The 23,501-nt window shown below is 45.3% G+C and overlaps 1 protein-coding gene across 11 annotated transcripts in view; it reads left to right on the top strand.

The window, feature by feature from the left end:
- The window catches only part of LOC118776762 (SRC kinase signaling inhibitor 1-like), a 112,925-nt gene that overhangs the window by 52,808 nt on the left and 36,616 nt on the right, over positions 1-23,501 (top strand). For 7 of the 11 annotated variants that reach the window (XM_036527319.1, XM_036527372.1, XM_036527364.1 and 4 more), the window contains exons 2-4: positions 11,631-11,660; positions 12,446-12,753; positions 18,798-18,824. In XM_036527319.1, coding sequence (XP_036383212.1) covers positions 11,631-11,660; positions 12,446-12,753; positions 18,798-18,824 — 365 coding nt within the window. The remainder of the gene's footprint in view (positions 1-11,630; positions 11,661-12,445; positions 12,754-18,797; positions 18,825-23,501) is intronic. The other 4 variants (XM_036527328.1, XM_036527346.1, XM_036527336.1 and 1 more) reach the window with 2 other exon arrangements.

Raw genomic sequence — 23,501 nt, 5'->3', positions numbered from 1 at the left:
TGACTGATGAATCCAACAGCGTGGCTTTAGATTTGAAGATGACAGCCGCTGTCCAGTCCAGCCAGGGCTCATTTTACCTACCCTGTCCTTAATTTTACGTAATAAACATAAGCATTAACTTGGCTGTAGTGAAGTCTCTGTGACGGGGCCTGCAGATGGTGCGGAGCTGCACCCCTGACCACACTTCCCATTAGCATCACCGCGGCTCGGAGGACGGAGCAGCACGGCAGATGCTGGTCCCGTCTCACACGCCCTTTTCAAGCGCAGTAATCTCTGTGATTATTCCGGCTTTTAAATAACGAGGGAATGACATAAACAGAAAGCAACAGACACTCGCTCACCTTTTTTAATCTGTGCTGTGCCGGCACCAGACGTCTCGGGGCCCTCTGCCTCTCCAGACATGACAATGTAAACCACCCTGCTAATTACGATAAGATGAATAATCACCCCTCCTCTCTTCACCCCTCACACCAGCCCTCATTTCTAAATGCCCCGCTGTCATGAATATGCAATCACGCATTGCATCATGAATCATACAGATGAAGAGCTTTTTAAGCTCACAGCTTATGAGTTAATATCCTTTAGTGTTGAATTTTTAATATAAACTCTGTCAGCACTGTCAGAGGTCCCCCTGTCCTCTCGGTTACCTTTCTCTCTTGCATATCTGAAGCAGTAATGGATCCAATGTTTGGGCTATGACAAGGCAGAGCATGCAGTGTGTGTTAAGATAAGCAAGGCTAAACCTCGAGAAATAGTTTATTGTCACATCCCAGCTTGGTCAACACATGGCAAATGTCATAGCCCAAGGCTGCTGTTAAATCACCAGTAGCCCTGGTCCTACCTGGCCAATATGGCAGCAGATGACTGTTTCTGGTGGTGTGATCATTTGTAACACTCCAAGGAAACTCATGCCTCCAGCCTGAAGGTTGAGATCTGCTCTGTGAGATACAGTCAAAGCAGTGAAAGGCAGAAGTCGTGATTGCTACCTGACAGAGGTGTAGCTGCATTTACTTCACCATTTCTGATTGAATTCCGTCCGCCAACTCCATCTATCAGCTGAGCCGCAGTGTCTGCACAAGGGTAAAGCTGACCTGCTGGGTTGTTTCTGATTGCTTTTGTCCCTGCCTGCTCAGGGAGAACCTTTTTCTTTTTGACTGTCTGCTTTTTCAGGGACCACCCCTTCCAAGACCTCCTTCTTATCGAGCCAGGCCACATTGCCTGTCATCAAATTAAATTGTTTGTTCTGCACCGTTAATGATTTCGTTAACGGATACAATTAACAGCGGCTTGTCAAAGAATGCCTTTTTTGTTTTGCCAGAATAAATTGATATTTATCCCTTGAAAAATCCAGGCTTTGTTTTGTTTTCCCTTTTAATGCCTACCCGTGTGCCTCCTTGGCACACACACCAGTGAGTCTTACTGCCGCTGTGAGTGAACTGGGAAGAAGGAGGAAGAGGGAGGGAGGGAGGGAGAGAGTAATGGTGCAGAACCAAAGTTCCACAGAACCGAGAAAGTCTAAGAGTTTCTGTGTGTGTGTATGTATGTGTGTGTGTGTGTGTGTGTGTGTGTGTGTGTGTGTGTATGTGTGTGTGTGTGTGTGTGTGGTGTCTGTGTGTGTGTCTGTGATGCAGAATGCAGTTTGCAGTTTGGCAGAGGTCCACATAGACATTGTGTCTCATTAGGAGAATGGTGGCTGCGTGCTCTGCTGAACGCTGGCAGGTGCACAACTCTAATTAGCAGCCAGTTTTACAGGGAAAAGGAAAGAAGCGGCTCTGTAGTTGTTGATTCTAACGGTGGCTGTTGTTCACCTGGTGAGGGGGGGGGGGGTTGTTTAATCCATAAAGACAGCACTGGTGAAAGCCCTATTCTGAGGGCCTTGCTGGTACCCGTGTGTGTGTGTGTTTCTCTCCCTAATTGATGAAAGCTGGAATATTAGGCATATGCCTATGTGTATGTATGTATGTGTGTGTGTGTATATATACACACACACACACACACACACACACACACACACAATACTGTGACTCAGCCAAGACTGAGAATGACTAATGTAGGAGCTATCTTTCTGCCATGGCGGAGAATGAAAATGTTCACATTCATATTTAACTGTTCTTGGGGGGGATGTCAAAGTGATTGGAATGGATTTCCTAAACAAGAAGAGCAAGACATGGCAGAGCACGAGGGGGGAGCTGAATGATGAGGAGGGTCACAGAGAGCTCAGGTCTGCCACAGTAGGCCATACATCTCAGGGAGTGGAACAGGTGGCTGGAATCAGAGAGATAGCAGAATGCAGACGCAGACCGGAGCAGCTCCATCAGCCTGTATCCCCCCCCCAGGCCCCCAGGCCCCCAGCTCCCCGCCATTGCCACCCCATCCCTCCTGCAGCTGCCTGCTCTCAGCCTCCAAAAAATAGTAATCGCCCTTTTCCGATGCTCATTTTCTTTCAGAGGTTTTAAAGGCCTTCCATTAGGCCTGTGCTAACCCCCTCTTATGTCCTTGTTAAGGCGCTTTATCCTCTTCAGCCATGGCCCCGCAGAGGAGCGCCTTTCCTCCCTTTGAAGATTTCTGGGATTTAGCCTCTCCCACAGCTGCATGCTGTTCCTCATGCGTGTGTGCTGGGGCCCCCGCCCGTGGTTGGCAGGGACGAGCTCTGCAGTAGCGGTGCTATGTAATTAAGAGGTAATAACTCCAGTGCCGCGCGGCCCCCAGGGGGACCGGCCGTGAAAAACTGATGGGGCTAAATTGGAGAGATCGATTGGACTCCCATCCATCAGACCAGGTAAATGGCAGCGTGGTGGCACACTCCTCATCGTGGGGTGCTTAAAAAACAAGGGTTGCCATGGGTAACACCACCACCAGCAAGGTGACGCTGTCCATTATGGCCTTTAGGGACATGAACAAGAAGCAGGAGGTGGAAAAAAAGAGAAAGCAGCAGTTATTACAGCTCAGGCAGTTTCCATTTACATGGAGCTGTCACTAGTGCCAAAGAGCTGGAGCTGCTGGCAGGTGTCCAGTCAATTCATTAGAACGCCATTTCTGCACTTTATATGGCCAGCCCCTCCCACCCTGGCTTTAATTACTTCCTGATTGCACGCCCCTGGAGAATTCTCCTCTAAGCGCGGCAAACTCTAACTGTGCTTCGATGAGCAGGCCCACCAGAGCGGGTGTGTCTGTGGAGCTAGTAAATCACTTTCAGTCCTACTTATTCATCTAGTAGGCTGTTCAGTGCAAATCATCATTTACCTTACAGTCATCATTTTAAAATGTAAGTTTAATTGAAGCTTGGTATTAATTTTTGATCTTTTTGGGAGATAAAAAAAAATTGTAAGCATTTGAAAATGAACCTTCAGGAAAAATACTTGGACAATGCACATGAATTTGCTGGATTTTTTTTTTTTTTGGAAAGGGCAGATTTGACTTGTTAAGTCCCTTGGTCTTATTTACTCATGGATTCACCCCGGGTGCCTTTTAAGGAAAGATTATTCATTCCACTATACACTTTCAACGAAGGTCCTCGTGCCCTGATTACCAAGTGTTGCACTCTGCCTGACAAGCATGCTCCCTACAGTCTGCATGGTCCTTCCGCTCCATATAAATAGGCCCTTGCTCGCTATGATAACAGAGACCTGAGGAGGAGTGTGGTGTCCATCACAATGCACTGCCGGCTCCTCCACCCACATTCTGCCCTGAATATTTACTATGACTTCCACTGCTCAGTAAACACCACCTCCATTACTTATTCCACACAAGGAATATCAGTCGGAAAACACAGCTGATGATAGCATTCATAACCATATTGAACGTGTGTGTGTGTGTGTATTTGTTTGCTCATTTTAGTTTTCAACATTTCAAATGTGTTCAAATGCTTTAAAACACAAGAGCAGGTAATCATATGGCACAATTTCAACAGATCAACAGTTTAGCATCCAGTGTCAAGAAGATTCCAAATCACAAAATAGAATTCAGACCTCTAAAAATAATTTATTATTTATGCGTAAAAACTGTTTGTTACTGGACCAGCATCATGACAGATTACTGGAGAATGGCAGAGACATATTGGAATGATGATTTTGTGAAACTGAAAATTGCATTTAAAAAGGCAGCAATAAAAAGGTAGGCAGCAGACATTATTACGTAAAATGCCTATGCTGGCTGACATGTTCAAAACCGAGAGAGAAGTTCTCTCAAGCTGAAAGTAACATTTCTCAAAAGAAGAAAGGAGCTGCTATTTAAATCAGAAGCATCAATGTTTTAAATTCTTTGCTATTCCTGTGCCTTCTGTTACTGGGGTTCAGAACTCCAGAGTTTCATTCTTAGCAGCCAGTAAAGTATTTAGCCAAACCTCTGAGCACCTCCTCGACCTATCTCTCTTTTTCATCACAGTCAAACATTTTAAAATTGTTTTTAAATTGCTTGAGAAGTTAAAATTGTATCACAGTTATTCAAATAGGCTGTACAATGTTTCTTGATATCAGTCGAATTTGCAAATATATTTGCAAATATTCAATAATCAGATTTTCATGTGTTTTGAAAAAAAAAAGAATCTTAGATCAGATTTACAGGGTCACTTGCAGCGCTGAAAAAGGCATTTACAAAATGACAGAAATATGTATATTTTACGTCAAATGAAAGAAATAGACTCATGGAATTTCCCGATGCATTAAGGAATGTTAAATGAATACCACAACTAAGAAATATAGATAGAATTGCAACTGGAGAACAACTCCTTCTAAAACATTAAGTGCCTTTCTTTGCCATGATGTTGTAGGCTGCCTTCCAATTTCCAGAATATTTTCTGTTGAATATCTCTTACATTGTCACAGTTTACTGATCACCATACTTCAATGTCATGTTGACCTGACTAAGCAGTGACTTTGGACTCTGAGTTTCAATGTTAATACTTTAAATTAAATGCAATTTTGCAAACAATCTGTTACATAATTTTAAAACATTATTGGGCAGATGACAAAATTATTTTCTGTGGATTATTCTAAATACATTGACCTTTCTAAATTTCTCATTCTTCTAAATATTCGATCTTATATCAAGTGCTCACACAGAATATTTCATATTGATTCTGCACAAGTAACCATAAGCATTCTTGTGTGCAAATTTGTAGAGCATTTTATGTTCCTCTAGAAACTACTATAAATACTAAATTAACTTTGAAACTGGCAACACTATTAATGCATGTGCAAATTATAACACAGATGGCAAATGTACTTGAAGGAAATATGCAAATCTCTCACAGATTTTTATAATCTGTATGTGATATGCACAAATACACTTAATTGGTAAAGATACCTTGAACCAATTGATTATTTGGTTGAAAAAACAATCAAATCATTGCACAAAATAAGTGTGGCTTCTATGTTGATTATAGCAACACTTTGGTACAGGTATTTAGGAGCCTGAAACCCCGAAGGTTGTAGGTCTGATTTCCAGGTGGGGAAGGGCTTTCTACCCTTGAGAAAGGTGTTTAATTTGAATTGTATCAGTAAAATTTGTATAAATGGATAGCATACACAGATGTAAGTAATTTAAGTCACTTCAGATCAGACTGTCTGCTGAGATAGCATGTAATAAAACAAATCACTTTATTTGTGCATACTATTACTACTATTAATAAATATTAAATATTAATACTATTAGTATTTGATGGATTTTTTTAACAATAATAAAGAAGAGGTACTTTTTGTCACAGAATCTATCGTTTGGAGAGGCTTATTTTTTTTTTATCTGATATGTTTCATAGACGTTACCCCCCCATCTCTCTCTCTCTCTCTCTTTCTCTCTCTCTCTCTCAGGATATCTCTCCTGAACTCACTCACAGAGGCAGTGAGTAATTGTGATAAAGAGGCAAGGAAAACCAAAAACAGACAGGTACATACAGCCACAAACCAGACACAGTGACACACATCTGCCAAGGGGAGCTCATATAGCATACATTCACACTTGAGTGTGCCGAGGGACTGTGTCTGCAGAACGACATCCCATTCACATATGCGCACACATGCACGCGCACACACACACACACATCAAACGCTCTCGTCGAACAGGGTAGCTTTACCGCACTCCCCGCATTGCAGCTGTGCATGGCATCTTGCGCCTGCAGCTGTGCGTGTGTGGAGCGGGACGATCTGCCTCATTCACCTTGGCTGCGGGCACCTTATTTTCCTGCTCAGCCTGTGAATGTCAATCAAATGCGAGAGCTGCAGAGAGGCGGCATGTGCGGCGGGCGCTGCGCTGCCCCCTGTGGAGATCAGAGGTACGGAGCCCTGTGCTCAGATTGCTGCAGGGGTGTGGGCTTAGGGGGGAGGGGTGGCTTTAAGGGCACCGTTCTGGTGTGTCTCTCACTGCACAGCTCCAGCAGAGGCTGTTAAAGAGGTGGCAAATGTAGACGATGTCCTCGTATGCATTCTAGCGCGCTGCAGCTTTTCTGCCCGCGCTAAAGCATGCTGATGGTGAAATTCTCATGTGCAACGCTGCTGTGACAACAGTAAACAGAACCCAGGGGTGCAACGATTCTCTCCCTCACAGAAAAAAACGATGCCTTCCTTTGCACCCTCTTGACTCACACTGTCTCTTTACCTGTAATGTGAGACAGTCATTTTGGTGCACTTTTCACCTGCTGCATGAAACATGCTGCACAAGCCGATTTAGTGTCATGTGATCTGCAACAGGTGGCTGCTGTTGTCTGTGGGCTCTGTGTGTGTGGAGTGTTTGGAGGTGGGGTTGCTGCACTGGCTAATCAACCGCAGTACCAATGAGAACCAAATGCCAAATGACTGGGGAAGCACCGATTGCTCTTAATTGTATGGGAAAGCCAGCCGAGAAATGGGCTTGCTTTCTCTCTTTGTTCCCATAGCAGACTGTCAGTCGTTGTTAACACAATGGCATTAAAAGCGGCAGGATGCTACATGAGGCATGACAGCGTCCTGTTGTGAGGTTCTGCAGGCCCACCAGCACGTTACTGAAACCAGTAGCAGCTCACAATGTGATCTAGCAAACAAGGAATCTAGGGATACCTCTTAGCACTCCTGGTGCAAACTCCCATGAATTAACAAGGCTGTTTGACAGTTCCCATGAAGTAAGGTGCTAATTATGGGCTGCCATGATTTTAATTTGAATTCTAATACAGCATCCCCTAGCTGAGATGTACCAGAATGTAGCTTGGGGAAATGGAGGTACTAGAGGGGGTGTGGGGCTGTGTATTTCTCTTTAATTAAAGAAGCAGGGAGTGTGATCACCTTAGGGACCTCTGCTGATTCCTCAATTGCTCTCTTTGAATGAAATTCCTACCAATGAATGAACGAAAGTTGTTCTTGATCCTCTTGTCACTTCTCGCCCATCTCTCACATTGTGATACACTGTGTGATACATGGCACAGCAGATCAGGCCCGGACACACTTTTAATGCCACATTTCCTCTGCTTCCTCTTTGTCTTTTTTCATAAAGATGCAAAGCTAAGAAGCTAAGGAGTGAGTTTCCCGGGGTTTAATGGAGCAGCTAGAGTGAGTGTTGTTCCTTAGTGTGTTTATAGCCCCCTGGTGGATAATAGCGATTAAGTGGTGGGGAGGTACTGACATGTATTGGCTGTGCCGTGGTTGGACAAGTGAGAATCAGCAGAAGTGCAGTTGGCTTGTTACCCATGGGGAGAGCACTGTTCCCCGTGACAGTAGACTGCCCCTGGGATAGGTGATTCATGGGAGAGTCACCAGGTTTGCGTGGTTGTTTTATCACAGTCATCTCAGGCCAGATCTCTCAACCTCTTCTCTCCATGCCACTTTCTATTTCGGCCATGTGACCAGTGTAACCAGGTCTCTGAGCTCAGGTAGATTTGTGTTTAGGTTTAGGTGCTAGTTAATCTGAGAGGCTGTGGTAATCTGTAGCTGCAGTTTGGGAACCTGATTTGAACAAATTCCTTTCTTCTTCAAATGGTTTTCAGAATACAAAGCTTGCTGTGTTGTATATGGCATACAGGAAGGTCAGTTTTTAGCTAAATGTGCAAAGGCAATGATTAGATTTTTTTTTACATTGCATGAAAAGCTGTGAAATGACAAATGACTGCTTTGCAGCTGATGCTGCCTGATGCTTTGGAACAGTGCGTTCCTGCAGTAAGAGTTGTGGTAGACATTAGCATGTGCCCAGGAGACCACTGGCCCCCTGTTTACTGAGAATAAACTGCCCCATATACCTACCTTGTCTCGGCGTCTGCCCTGTGCATTTGTTATCGCAGCACAGCCGAGCAGCCTCGGCCTCAACACTATTGGAAATGTCTGAGTTTTTTGAAGGACACTTTGCTGGGGTTGTAGTAGTTGATGGAAATGGGGGTTCAGTGGTGCTATGCAGTGCCAGTGCCTCAGGGCAGTAACAGACCAGGCTGGCTCATCATAAATCACTTGTCCAGGACGGCCTTGTGTATTTCATGTACTGATGTTCTGAAGATAGGGCTGAGAAATGGATTTTGCCTCACAGAAGTTCCTTTTGGTCTGGGTGTAAAACTCAGGGTGGAGAAGTGAGTGTGTGTCTGCCTCTTTACTGATCCTCTTGCTGATTCTCAGACACGATCTCAGTTTGACGGCTTTGATCCCCTTCTTCCAGATTTAGATGCGACTGTTGTAAGTCTTAAAAGACATTGAAAAGGCCTGAAGTACAGAAACAGGCAAATTACCCATTGTGATTAAACCTAAAAATCTGTAATTGTGACTTACACAGAACTGTGAGCTGGCTCAAAAGGTTAAAACATTTTGGCGTGACCACTTCCCCTCTGCTGTCTAGATGAGTTGGATTCTGTTGTCTTTAGACTGTGTCAGATGTGTCCCATGGTGCTGAATGTCTGTCTGCCTGCTTGCTGTTGCACCTTATTTGCCTGCTGCTGTCTGTCAGTCCGTCCATCTGCCTGGAGCTGGGAAGGTAAAATCCTTTAGATTGTTGTCTTGTGTGGCTGCCAAGGGCTTGGCTGTCATTGGCTCTCTGCTGATCGGTACTCTGCCTGTGATTCTCACTGGAGGCTCCATAGGCGTGCCATTCACATCCCCTCATGCCCCTGTGACTCCGCCCCACTCTGCACAACCTCACCGCTTCATAGAGTGTTTGCATGAGCAGTTTCATTGTGACGACTCAGATGCTGGAATTGTTTTGACATGTGCGACGAACACTGTTTTCATTGTATAATGCATTGGAATGCTTGCCTCATGTCCCCTGAAATGACCGAAGGTGTCACGGGCGGGTCGGACGGGGCCATGTCTCAGGGCTGCGGTCTATGTGAGCGGGAGGACATGTGACAGATGACAGTTTGAGTTTTCGTTCTCTGCCCACACACTTTTCCTATGTCCAGACATCAGTGTATTTTACACAAAGCCGAGCTCATTGTGAGGATGTCGACGACTGGAGATGAAATCAGCCGTGCCCCCCTTGCTAATGCCAAATTTGAAACCCAACTCCTATGTTTTTTTACTTAACTGAGTTGCCATTATTTAACACTGAAGGAGTTTGTTGTTAGTTGTGGGCAAGCATTCTGTGATAAGAAAGCAGATTATGGCCTTGTAAGGATTCGTGTAGTGCTCAGACAGTGTGTCTTTTTGAAGGGAAGTGAAACTAGATCACCAACAGACTGTATGCCAAACATTATCCGCAGAGGTTCAAAGAGCTCTTTTCATCATGAAAGCTCTCAGTATTAATGTAATTGCACAGGTCATGTTCAATTTAGCCTTACATGCTCTGTAATGCATTTTACATGATAGAGAACACAAAATAATTATTTCCTGTGCAGTTTCCTCTCAGTAATATCTGTAAAGACAGTGTGTCAATAAAAGTTTGTCATGACAGAAATACGATGACAGTTGGCGATGCATGACACCATACATCAAGATGCTTTCTACCAGTTGAGAGCTGATAGATTGTGTCCTCACAGTGTACTTTGCCCTCTGGCCCTGTGAGCTGGCCAGTGTTACCTATATTAACTGGCTATTTATAGTCATCTATGTCATTTACATACCCAGTTTCACTGGGAGGATTACTGAGATCAATGCTTATGTGAAGCTTATGGGGTTGTGAGGAGTGTATGTGAGGCTTTGGGTCTGGCAGCACAGGGTGAACACAGATACGCTATAGCGCATGAGGCTCCTGATGGGGAGGAGGACTCTCTGGGTTCTGGTTGGATCCGCCACGAGACTGCGAGGAGCCAGATGGGCACTCTGTGGGGGGAAGGCTGGGGTCGTGCCTCTTCTGACAGGTCATGGCATGGAGGGTCCCCCCCCGCCTCCTTCACTGGAGTCCCTTCCCCCTGCCCCCACCGACCCCTCAACCCCCCCACCCATGCCCAGACATGACACGCTCACCAAGGCACCACCTGGCTCCTGGCATGAGCGGATCATTTCCCTGTTGTGGCACTTGTCAGATGACACAAGGTTTTGGCGTCTTCTTTGGCAGGAGCACGGGGGGGGCAGGGGTGCTGATGATTGTAACTACTGACCCCTGCTCAGCTGAATGTGGAGCTGTTAGTACACCATACACCCTGACACTGTGTCATCACCCCCGGGGGGGTCTACACACACGGGGCGCTGGGCACTGACCCAACCCGGCCTGTCTCTGTCTCCACACACATGGCTGGGTCAGGGCTCATGTTACTGTCTCACACTGCCACACAGGCCGAATCACCCATCACCGCTGCTGTTTGAATCAGCCAATCACACCGTTAGTCTGGCTACCTCTCGATACCTGATAAGGGATGTGTGAGATATAAAGCTATTGTACAGCATTTTTGTCACAAGACCCCCCTGATAAGATGTTTGTAAGGTTTTTGTTCCAACTTTGTTTTGTTGTTTGCTTTAAATAATTAGACTTGAATGAACTGTTAAACACTGATTTGAATGGACATATCATGACAGTTAGTCTGTTATTTCTGTATGAAAGGAATGTATTGATGGAAGTGCATTCTGTACTAAAAAGCTACAAGCAAGGGGGGTTTATTCAACATATTTCTGTTGATAACTTTTCAAACTATTTCATTAAAGCTTAATTAGTTGCTCATTTTGTTCAAGTAATTGAACCCAACAAAGATCACAGCACAACTGATTAATCTTGAACTATAGTTATGGGTAAAGTTAATAGGAATAATTGAAGAAATATTTTTCTGTATGTGTGTAGTAGTCCAAACACCTTTCCAGTTATTCATTTCTTCCTCAACGGCCTTTACAGTAGATACCAGTCAATCAATGTAAAACCCTTATTAATAGCTCATTTTAAAAATAAAAGCTCAGTATGGAGCAAAACAAGCAATACACAATGTGTCCCCAGGACCAGAGAAACACTGCTGCAGTGGACCCAAATCTGATGTGTCTCATGCTTCTTTTAAAGTCAATGTTCAAAGGCCTTTAACATGCAGTGTCGATACACACTCAGCCAAATTTGGACCACAAAATACAATTATATTCTCCAAGAAAGTATCCCTCTACAAGCTGAGGAATATGGGGGAAAGAAGAATTCATTTTAGTAGATTTTGTTTTCTTCCTGGCACAAAAACAGTCCTGCCAACCAGGTTTTTCTGGATTAAACTGGCCTGAATTACCCATCACTGTGATAACTGCCTATGCAGAAGATTAACTGTGGGCATGTTTTTCTTCAAGCAGAAACCCGGGCCTGTTTTCCAAAGCAAGGTAACTCAAACAGCAGACTGTGTTTTGTTCTCACGCTCAAAGCCCATTGATCTCCACTGTCAGTGTCATTGCTCGCCCTCTCTGTGCTTCTCTTTTTTTCCCCACAAGAACAGTTGTTTTACGTCGCACAGAATGATTAGGGTATGCGATAAGAAAAAGGCTCTGTAGCTGTGCATTTTTTGAAAGGGGAGAACATGAAGGGATCTGTGGAAGGTTGGGGTAATACAAGCACTCCAATGGGAGGGATAGTCGACTCTAATGGCAGAACGTGAGGAGAACAGAGAGCAGCAAAGAGTGTGTATGTGTGTGGGGGGTATTTCTTTTTATTTTCTAAGGCACCATGCCATCCTCCACCCAACTCATTTGCTGAAGTTCATTGCAATTATTTGAAAGCACTTTTCAAAAATATATAACTTGCTTCAATGTAGGAGTAAGTCAAGCATTCAAATATCCAGCAAAATGCAGATAGATTTCTCCCATTTTTATCTCCTTAGAGAAATCAAAGAAGTTGAAATGTCAGAGACTTAAGAACACAATATTGAGCTACATTTCTACTTTGGTGGCTGTGAGCCTAACATTCAGGCCCAATTTGCTCTCTCTCTCTCTCTCTCTCTCTCTCTCTGTCTCCTGTGTGTGTGCTTTTTTGAATAATGTGTGTGTGTTTATGTGTGGATGAACAAAATTCCTGCCCCCCCCCCCCCGCCCCAACAAACCTCCATGACCATCCCTGCCCATGACCCTCCCCGCCCACATCCCTGACCCTGCCCCCGTGCCCACCCCTTCAGATCCCGAGCGCAGTGGAGGTCACATGATCTCAACCGACGACGCCGAGTACCCGCGGGAGTACCGCACGTTGGGGAACGGCACGCGGCGCTTCTCCAACGTGGGCCTGGTGCACACCTCTGAGCGCAGGCACACGGTCATCGCCGCCCAGAGCCTGGAGGCCCTCACCAGCCTGCAGAAGGCCGACATGGAGCGCAAGCGCGACGCCTTCATGGACCACCTCAAGAGCAAGTACCCACCCCAGCACCCACCCTCCCCCTCCCCGTCCCACGGCAGCATGAGGGGCACTCCGGATCGCGCCCGCGAACAGGTAAATACACCTTACCCCCCCGATTTCCTTTCCACACCTCAGATGTGAATGTCTCATTGTATGCTGAGATGGGTTGGCTTAGTCATAGAAGAGCTTCACAAATATCATTATCATACCATTGTTTATTAAATGGAGTTCATCTGATGCTACCTCTATCCCTCTATCTGCACTATCCTGATGATGCTCACTGAGAGAGCTGAGCTGCAGACCTCCCACATTAAAGGGCATTGCTCTCTGCAAGCGATCTTTGACCTCTCACCAACCCCAGTAAAACGTTCCCTGCCCATCTGTGACCCATCGCAGACTGCACGGGTAATGTAGGAAGCAAGAAAGATACTTTTATTTCAACAGGATACATACCTAAACGAAAAGTATATTTTCCTGTCATTTTTAAAACTATTTTAAGACCATCTGTCTGAAAGAAATAGTTATTCACTAATGCATGTAAAATAATATAGTATACTGGCAGTTTTAATTGCATTTAATTTATTACATAATGCTTTCCACAATTGTAAGAGCTACAGTAGTACGGTATATTTTAAGGTGAAAAATATGTTTTGAATGCAAGTGAAATTTGTTGGTGAGGGTAATAGATGCAGTGTTAGCTATTATCCCCTTTTGGACCCCTTTTGAAGAACTGTGCTCTCTGCTGCTGGGCAACGGATTGCTTTGACTACTCCCCTCCATCAATTCCTCTTCTCATCCTCTCATTCCCCCGCATGGATTCGGCCATGCACACTCCTCGCTGTGTCCTTACCCAGCACTCTCCCTCCTCGTTTTTTCAGTCGCTTTTCCCTCCCTCCCTCCCTGTCTCTCTCTCCTGCTCTCCCTCCCACTTTTTTCTCTGTCTGTGTACAGTGGTGAAGCCACCATTGGTGCACAATAGTTGAGAGCAGGAAGAGTGAGGGAGAGAGAGGGAGAGAGAGGGAGAGAGGGCGGGCAAGAGACAGGTGGAGTCCATGGTTGCCATAGCAACCCTTCCCTTATAAGGAAATCAGTGATATCACATAGCAAACGTTGGGCTGGAAAGAGGGAGGGATAGAAGGAGGAAGAGGGAGAAACGGAAAGGAAGGCAGAAGGAGAAGAGACAGACACACAGTGAAGCCGAATCGACAGGGACGGCGACCGACAGCAGGAATTTCTGTGTGACGATCCGCTGTGAGGGAATGAAGAGGAAGAGGGGGAGAGGTGGTGGGGGGAGGGGTGGAGGAGCAGACAAGCCAGCCAGCCTGCCAGCTAATTAATTAACAACAGCATGATCCATTTCATTAATCGATGAAGGCATTAATAAGTCAGGGTGCTAATGAATTATAGAAATATTTGAAGCTGTATGTGTTAGACTGAAAGAAAGAGAGAGAGAGAGAGAGAGAGACTGACAGAGCGACTTGATGAATGGCTGCACCTGACTGACGGCCGGGTTGTTTGAAGCAGAGGAGCCGTCGGGGGAGGCCAGGCGCAGCTGGCGCGCAGGTGAGCCAATGCAGGGACAAGCCTGGCTCTCGCATGCCTCTGCTGTGTGCCGTGGCTGCGGCTGCGCTTGTTGTGGTAACGGCGCACAGACGCCGGGCAGGTGCCAGCCAGGTGCGACTGCAGTTGGGGCTGCAGTGGTGTGCAGCTCCGTGCGTGTGGTGAGGGGTGTGGACCGGAGCCCTGTTTGGCATGCAGGACAGGCGGCCCCCTCCCTACCCTCGCGGCGCCCGGGGTTCATGCTGAAGCGGCAGCCGAGGGGCTGGAGCTTCACGCTGAAGCGCAGGGCACAGCGTATCCTGAGCGTACCTGCAGTACTGTGGGGGGCCTTGATGGCTGGGTGGACTGTGGCGCTTTGGGGAAATGTGAAACAGCTTTGCAGGGACTTGGGGTACGCTTGCTGTCTGTCTGCACTGAGAGGGCTGCATGCAGAGGGCAGAGGGACGCTGGCGTGAGATGCGGGGAGTCTGTGTGACTGTGAGTGTGCTGCAACACCTGTGGTGGGGGCTGGGGGGGGGGGGGGGGGGTTAACGTGTGCAGCAGGAGGCATGGGTTATGGAGGGTCAGGGGGCAGATGCAGGAGTCTGCATCCACTCATATTTGTAAGGAGAGAGAGAGAGAGAGAGTGACTGGGTATTAGCCAGCAGAGGCTGGTGTGTGGGGAAGGGAAGGAGAAGGAGATGAAAGATGATGGCATCTTTCCCCAGTGAGTGAAGCCCTCACAGTAAACGGAACAGTTTACCAATGTCTCTCTCTCCCTCTCTCTCTCACGTACACTCAGAGGCATGCACTCGCACACACAAACACACACACACAGCACATATACACACATACATGTAAGCACAAGACGTTTTCAGAATGATAAATAGCTCTTACTTTTATGCAATGGATGTGAATCGGGTTATACAGAAAACAATAAATATAATATTTAAATGTTATTTCAAATGTGAAATCTAGCATATTTACAGCAAGCATGAATAATTTAGATTAGTATATTATGGAGAAAGTGGATTGAGTGCAAACATAGCTGTCTTGACTAAATTCCCATTGCTGTCACGCACGACTAATGCTCCTCCTGCTTTGGTATTCTTTATAAACAGAGAAACAGCACCGGCTAAACACAACACAGTCTGATTGTGTGCCGTAATTAGCATTGCAGCCACAATTAAACCCCAAAAGCAACTGTAGCAACGGAACCAAATGTGTTTACTCTGCCTCTATCTAAGCAAACAAGCAATTATCACTGGCAGCGAGCGGCCGAGGATGCGGGGCTGCTGGGAGGAAAAATGCGCACGGCTCTTGGCGTGGCTGTGCTGGGCTGACTGACACAGGATCAGGTAGATGCTCACTCAGCCCAGCCTGCAGGACGCTGGGAGCTCTGTATCTGGGTCAGCCGAGCCCACGGGGTCCTTCTCTGTTTCCTTGTCCTTTCTCTTCTCTCCGTCTCAAATTCCTTGTCCGGGTCCAGGTTATAGCTGCGCAGAACTCTGGTGCTGGGTTTACCAGGATGGGTCTGTGACTCTTAGCAACCACACATGGGATATATATTCTGTGTCACTGCGGTTCCAGGGTATCCACAGGATACAGGAGGATCCTCTGTGATTTGTACTCTCGCCGCGTCTCCCTATACCTGTCGCTGTCTGCCTCGTCTGCCTGCGACATCTGTTCCGTGCTACCTCAGAGACGCTCACAGATTCATACACTCCTTGGTCTCTGCTCTGTCAATAATCCTCTCCATGCCACAGGGTTCCCACTGAAGCAAGGCTTCAGTGCCGCCTGATAGTGGAGGAGATGATGTTATTGCAGCCTTGATTGTGTCTCTTCACTGGAGGGTGAAGAGCTGAATTTTGATTTATGTGCCTTTCTAAAGAAGTGCCTTCTGCCCATGGATTTATTGGAGTGCCTAGTACGGTGATGGGTACCCTGGCCCTTGAGGATCCTGGGGGCTTCTGGTCTTAATCATAGGAAGACTGACTCAGTCAAAATAAATTCTTGCAGGACCCTTAACATGCTGGTTGCTCCAACCAGCCCCGAAGCTTGATTGATCATATTAGTTAATTAGCCTTATTACATTGACAGCTACGAATGAGATTTCCCTGATTACAGAACACAAAACGAATCTTCATCTGTGATTCATCACTTGCAAAAGAGCAAAATGAGAAACAACTAAAAAGAAAATTAAAGTAAATGATTGAGCTAGTTAAGCACTTAAGAACAAAGCTTGGAGCAAAAACCGGCATAGATGCATCTTTCCAGGAAGTGAGCTTCACTCCCCTGGTGCAGGAACTCCAATCAGCTGGGTTAACCACCCACTTATTGAAGTATTAAGCAATGCTTGAATGGCAGATTCCCCCACATTGTTTGATGCTGAACTCCTACTGCGGAGCAACCCAGGGTGACCGCTAATCCTTGTGTTTTGGAGGATGTGTTTAGTTGGAGGGCGGAGAGGGGAGTAGATTTCTCTTCGATGATTGTGAGAAGAAAGCCAATGATTGCAGTGAACACTTTTCAGCTTTTTGGGAACAGCAGAGGAATGTGGGCCACAGAGTATACACTGGTGTGTGGGGTTTGCGTGTGAGTGGATGCCAGGGAAGGCCTTTGAGTTTGTGTGGCTGGCGTGGCGAGGAATTTGGCTGGTGCAATACCGTTGGCATGTTTTTTTTTTTATTTTTTGTGTCGCTCTCACAAGTCCTCAGGGTTGTCATTAAGTCTCAGAGCAGCTAATGAAATATTTTAGCAGACACCATTGACCAATGTGGGTCTGTAAGTATTGTTTGTAAGAATGTCAACGCTATTGCTCCATGTGGCTTTTACTTGTTACTGTGTCAAGTGAGGCCCGTTGAGTTCCACACTTGAGCATTGAGGGTACAGAGCCTTGAAGGCCTACAATGGAGGAGAGATGTCAGGTCATGCCTCCTATGGACCCATTCTTTCCCTCCCTCATACCTCCAACCAAAAGTAAAAGGGGAATCTTTATTTTTATTACCATAGTAAAAAACTGTGTTACCAGACATTTCACCTCTGCTCCCCTTATGCATGCCCATACTGTGAGGTAGATCCCAGAGCAATGTGGCAGAGCAATGGAATTCAATTTGTAATAATGAGAAAAAACATTTAAATTATATTTAATTATTATTACTTTCAGAACATGTCACATGAAAGCCAGAACTAAGCTCCAAATATTAAAATGTGGAAAGATTAAGCAGTTTTTTCTGATAAGCAAAATTTGAGGGACAAACATTAAACTTCAAGATTGTAAATGATGTCAAGGTTTCAGTGGTTCTTCAAGTTGCACAAGACACTGTCAAATGAGCTGAATACACATTTTATGACAAGTAACAAGCTCAAAACCATTAAAAGAAACTGCTGTGCTCAGATGTTTTGCACTTTCTACATTTATTGTAGTGCATTTAATGCAAACATAAAAAAGGGGGTCGAGTATGAAATTGAATTACACTCTGTATTAAATGTGAGTTTACATAATGGCTAAAACCTTCAGTGAGTCTCCATTTCTCATGTGTATGTGAATTCTTGTGCCTTGCTGCAAACACAGACAATCACTTGGCATAGAACAGTGCAACTCATTACTAGAGCATTGCACCGTAATGGTCACAGTTATTGTATTTCTAACAACACAGTAAATTTCCAGACTGCTGCAGTGGCCTAACCTCTGCCCCTCATTGCATTGCTGATTAAACTGCATCCAGACCAGTTCAGTTAGAGGAGGGAAGGAGATGCGATGGATTCCAGTTATGGATACTGGGAGGGAAACAACAAACATTGCAGGCCTGTCTCTTTTGGCTGTGTGGGTATGCAGAAGACAGACTGACAGCCATCTTTATTACAGTGCAGGTTCTTCCTCCAAACCACTTTGTTTCAGGGCCTATATTTCTCCGATGTGTTGCAGCATATGTTTCTGCCAGGAATGCTTGAGTGGGGCTGTCTGCGATGGTGCAGAGGGTGAAACCAAACTGTTTAATTCAGTTTCCATCTTTTCATTGAATCTTGTCATAAATCACAGTGGGCCTATTGTGTTGGAAATACGTAGGGGTGGGGCATCGTATATTTGGTTAAGATCTAACCACTGTGAATGTTGTAAACAGCCCCCCCCCCTTCATGAGAAGCAATTAAAAACAGCAATAAAGTATGATGTCTCTCATTATCCTTATAACAATTACCATAATTAGCCCTTAATGCTTTTTTTAAATTCTCTGTGATGAATGGGACATTTCTTACTTTTCACAACATGTTTTGCATAGCTGGACTGAAGACTCCCAGATATGCCATTGTCATGTATGTGTATGAGGGCCATGCCCCCCTCCCTTCACAACATTGGTGGTCACACCATAATGGTTTGCTAAAGTTTGTCAGGTGGGGCTACTATATGTCAGAGCATGGAGTGGACTAGTGGACTACTGCACCAAAGGTTTCTCTCTCTTTCACTGTCTTTGTCTCATCCTGCTCCCCCATTCCCTCATCACACTCTTTCTCATACTCAGGGTTGTCAATGAAGACAGCTGCCAGACATAAGAGATATGAAAGTCTAAACCTATGTCTCTCTCTCCCTTTCTCCCCAGCAACAACCCAACTACTGGAGCTTTAAGGTCAGTGCTGCAATGGTTGGTGTCTTTATGTGTGTCTGACTCAGTGTGTCAGTGTTTCCGTGACAGTGCGTCTGATAGTGTGTTTGGACCATGTGCGGCCTCGTCATTGACTGGTCACTGAGGCCGGAGTGTGCTGGGCAACCTGTGGTTCTTCTGAACAAAGTAAAATGGATCCCTTTGCGGCTTTTCCTGGCCTTTTTCCCAGAACACCTGAGTCATTGGCGCAGTAATGAAATTCTGCTGCTGTCTGAAAGCACAAAAGTATTGATATCGCTGGTCTTGCCATTGGCAAGAATTTACAAGCAGGTTGATTTCATTATGCTGTCATTGACATTATGGTTAACAATACCACCATCAATAATAATGTATTGCCCTTGTATTGTGCCTCAAGGATGTAACTGTGCTTTTTCACTGTGATTTGGAAGAATATACTTACAACTGTCACTAGTCTTTAGCACCAATCTAGGTGATGCACAGCAGCACCCAGTAGCCCCAGTGCTCAGCTGAGGTGATGATGGAGGGTTAAACAAGGGGTCATGTTAGAAGACCAGAACCAGACTGAGAGTTTACCAGGGAACATCCCACTCTTTGTGATGCTACCTTTAATTGCCACAGGTGAATGAGGACAACTTTCTTACACCTTCTCAGAAAGATTTAATCTCCTTTTCATCACTGTGGTGGGGCATTGCTTTTTAGTTTTGCACTAGGGTCTAACCTCACCTGTAGTACTCAGTTGGTACACTACTGCACCCAGCAGGAGAGTGCTGGAGAAGTTGCTGTTGGAGAACAGTTAGGTTAGTTTCTGTCAATCAGCTCTGCTCTCAAGTCTACTACAGATGTAAGTGTACTCTCCCTTACCAGATGTGTACCCGGCCTGTCTCCTTCATCTAGTCTTATATACTGTATATCTGATGACAGCCGCATGCTTGAGTGAGATAAATAAGAATGGACAACCCATAACAACTCAGAGATGTGTTGCTTGTTACCCACTCAGAGCTGAGTGAACCGGTGAATGACCTGCTGCTTCTGTTTGCTCTGCTTTTATCATGGTATGCGACTAATAAATGAAGCTAGTGCAGATGATCATGTCCTGGCTGAAATGAACTGTTGACGCGTTGTAGCAAACATTGCAATAATGTTGTGGGGAAAGTTGTGAGATGTTACATGTTGATGGAGATTCTCCTGGTGGTTACCGTATGTCAATGATTTTCCTCACTCCAAATATGAAATACAGTCAGGGGAGGTACTGACCAGTTAGTTCCCTGGGAATGACTGCAAAACTCTGGTTCTGGAAGTTATGAGCTTCAGCTTTTATAAGCTAAAAAGGATGTTGAAATATCAATATCCAATTTTTGACTAGCACCTTTCCTGTATCATGGGGATGATATCCTCCCACCAAAAAAATCAAATATTTTACCTTTAGAACACTGGTTTTAAAGCTTCCTTTGGTTTTGTCAGAATGTCTTCTGGCCCAGATTCAGAACTGCGGGAAGCACTGCTGGTCTAGTTAGTGTCAGCAAATCTTTTTTCCCCTTTTTTCCTCTTTCAAAAAATATTTGTTCCCTGTCTGCACGCTTGATTTTGAAGTTGATTTTTGAGAGCCTGTTGCATTCACTTACCTACTTCTCCCTTTCCATTTCCATAAATATTAATCAGACTGACTGACATGATCCATAGAGGCAGGGGGAGATTTACTGTGCTGTGTGCCACGCTTCAGAATTCAGCCTGGCTGCAGGTCTCTGCTGCAGAGATAATGCTTTCTGATAAAGCCATCAGGGGCTGGAAATACTGAGTTAATGGGAGCTGCCACATGCATCTTATGAAGCAATGTGCTGTGTGTAAAAGGTGTGCACACTCATAGGTGGAGCTCAGCAGCAGGTCTCATGCTGAAAATGGATAGGTTTTCCTATAGCACTTTGCGCTGTCTTTATTCCCTGTGCCTCAGAGGGCTGTGTGGTTCACAGCAAATGTTGAGCCCCTCGTTGTTCTGCTGCGAGTCTGTACACCCCCTAGACATGGAGATGTCACAGTGCCAGGTCTGAGAATGCACGGGCCCCTAATTCCACTTTTCTGTTTCAGTGCTAGAACCAGGCTAGCGTGAGCTGAAGCCAAAACTGTTTCAATACCAACAGCACGTCTGCTTCTCCATTGCGTTGCAACCAGAGCTGAAGCTCATGATGTGACACTAAATGCTGACATCTGTCCAGGCAGAGTCAACAGGCCAAAGCTGAGGATGTCTAGAAAGAAATAGACTTACTTCTGTCTACCTCTTGGTGTTTGCAGTAATCAGTGATACTGTCGGATTCCTTATTCCTTTCAGTGGAAAAAGGATATAATGAGCCTGGTTCAGTGATGGAAAAGAGGAACAACTCTTAACCCAGGTCTTAAATCGTATAGTTTTCATGTCCTCTTCTCCCCCAACAGAAAATTTTTCCAGATTCATTATTCTTCTCTGCACCTCTCTTTGGTCCCTTGTCAGGGTCTTTATTTGACAGAATCAGTATCAAAGCACACAGTGGAACAGAGCTAATGCACACATAGACTGGCTGTGAAGGACATAGCTCAGGAGTCATGGCTCAATGCACACAGCAGGGACAGCACTCAAGTTTGTTGAAAAAAGTCGGTTGGCATAAAAAAAGATAAATATGAGTGTAAGGGCCTTGGTGGTGTGTTTGAAGCGGTATATGGCTGTAGTAGAATTATACATGTAATTCATTCTCCAGGGCACCCTTGGAAGTCAAGCAAATTTGCACAATGTTGCCTGCAAGTACCAATTAAAAATGAACACAGTGTGTTCAGAGGGAAAAGGCAACAGTGGGGTGATATTTGGGAGAAAGCGCAGACTTAGAAGGCTCCTGCTCAAGGACTAATAGAATAGCTGAACAAAGGGTGTCCTGAATCAGGGGCCAGATCCTATCATCTCCTTTGGTCTCTATGAGCCTGTGTATGTGGTGTACCCTGGAGCAAATTCAGTAGACCAGTAGAGCCAGTGCCAGCTCCTACTAGCTCAGAGGCTAGAGGCAAGAGAGACAGTGTTAGAGAGAGTGAGAGAGAGAGCAAGACGGAGAAGGAGAGAGAGTATGAGAGAGAGAGAGAGAGAGAGTGAGAGAGAGAGCAAGATGGAGAAGGAGAGAGAGAGTATGTGAGAGAGAGAGAGAGAGAGCGAGAGAGAGAACAATTCAGGTAGAAGAGCAGAGCTACTCACAAGGTTCTTTTACTGTCCTTCCTTCATCATCAGCACATGAAAGGGAAATTCATAACATGAACCACAGACCATTTCAGTTTGCCCCCACCCCCCACTTCCCTACCCTTGCGAGGAACACACCATTTTCTGACACACTGACTGATTCCATCACATCAGCACATTATCTGCGACAGTATGGCTGGGCAATTTATTCCATGCATTAATAATTCTCTGTGTTAAAGATAGTGGGCCAGGTTGGCAAGGGACCCATGCTGGGTGTGTAAGTGGGGGACGAAGAGAGATATAAGAGGGAGGATACCGGCAGCAAGCAATTGAAAAGCCCATTTTTTCCAAAAAGCTTGATCCTCAGTTGCATGTGCTCCTTCGGGGGAGTGGTGCATACTGATGTGCCATTCCGGAAATAGGCACTGTGGCAACTGTAGTAGAGGTAACAAAAAAGAATATTTATGTCTTTTCATTGTCTAGAGTTGGTAATAGCAGAGTCAAGCAAGTGGCAGAGATGTCACGCTTTGGAAGCTCTCTTGGGAAGTCTTCTGAGACTGAGAGAGGTGTTGACCTGAGAAGGCAGAGATGAAAGAACGAAGAGCTACAGTCGAGACAGGCGAGAGGTGTAACGGTAGCATTTAATCAGAAAGGTGTGACTGACTGAGTGAGAAACAGGTAGTTGTGAGAATGAGAATGAGGGAGAGAATATTGAGAGAGATGATATTGCAGTTCTTTTGGGTAAGCTGTTCCTCAGCCGGCTTTTCCAGCTAAGGTATTACTGTCCCACAGCCTGTATATAACAAGCTGCAACCATGAGAGCTATGTTTGGAAATTTTCCCTGCAGATGGTGTGGGTCTGTTCCTTTATAATATCCTTCGTTTCTCACTCTAGTCCTGTTACAGTTTAAAAGCGAGGGTTACTTATTTGCTCATATACCTTTCCAGTTGACCTGTGGAATTTAACTTCCCTGCACTGATTGACTGACACCGTCATGTGATTTATCACTTCTGCTCCCCCATCCCCATAAAACGGCAGTCAGAGTGTCTTATGCTGTGAATTATAGCACAGCACATGAGTATATCAGAACATGAAGCCATTATGGAAAATTATTAATTTTATTATGTATTCGCATGTTATACAATGATACATATGATCAGAACACACATCCCTATGTTGCTGTATGAAGTGGCCTCTGCAGTGATGCAAATATTATTACAGACATTATTGTGGCTCCCAGTTCTTTATTCTCTTCTGGTTTAAAGAGGATTGGTTATCTTGGTCTCTCTCTGTCTCTCAGACTCTGATGTAACATAAATCCTTGCAGCACGGCTCCTTTATTCTTCTTTCTGACAGTGTCTCACAGTCCGTCCTTTGATGTAATATAGGTTTCCTCTACCCCCACCCCCTCATACTGATATAAAGCAAATCTTCCTCCACGTGCTCTACAGCTGCCACACATATAATTGAAGCCTTGCATCTACTTAAGC

This window comes from Megalops cyprinoides, chromosome 1 (assembly GCF_013368585.1).
Source record: "Megalops cyprinoides isolate fMegCyp1 chromosome 1, fMegCyp1.pri, whole genome shotgun sequence".
NCBI classification, from domain to species: Eukaryota; Metazoa; Chordata; class Actinopteri; order Elopiformes; family Megalopidae; genus Megalops; species Megalops cyprinoides.
The sequence above is the reverse complement of the archived record's forward strand: the minus strand, read 5'-3'. Positions and strand labels throughout refer to the sequence as shown.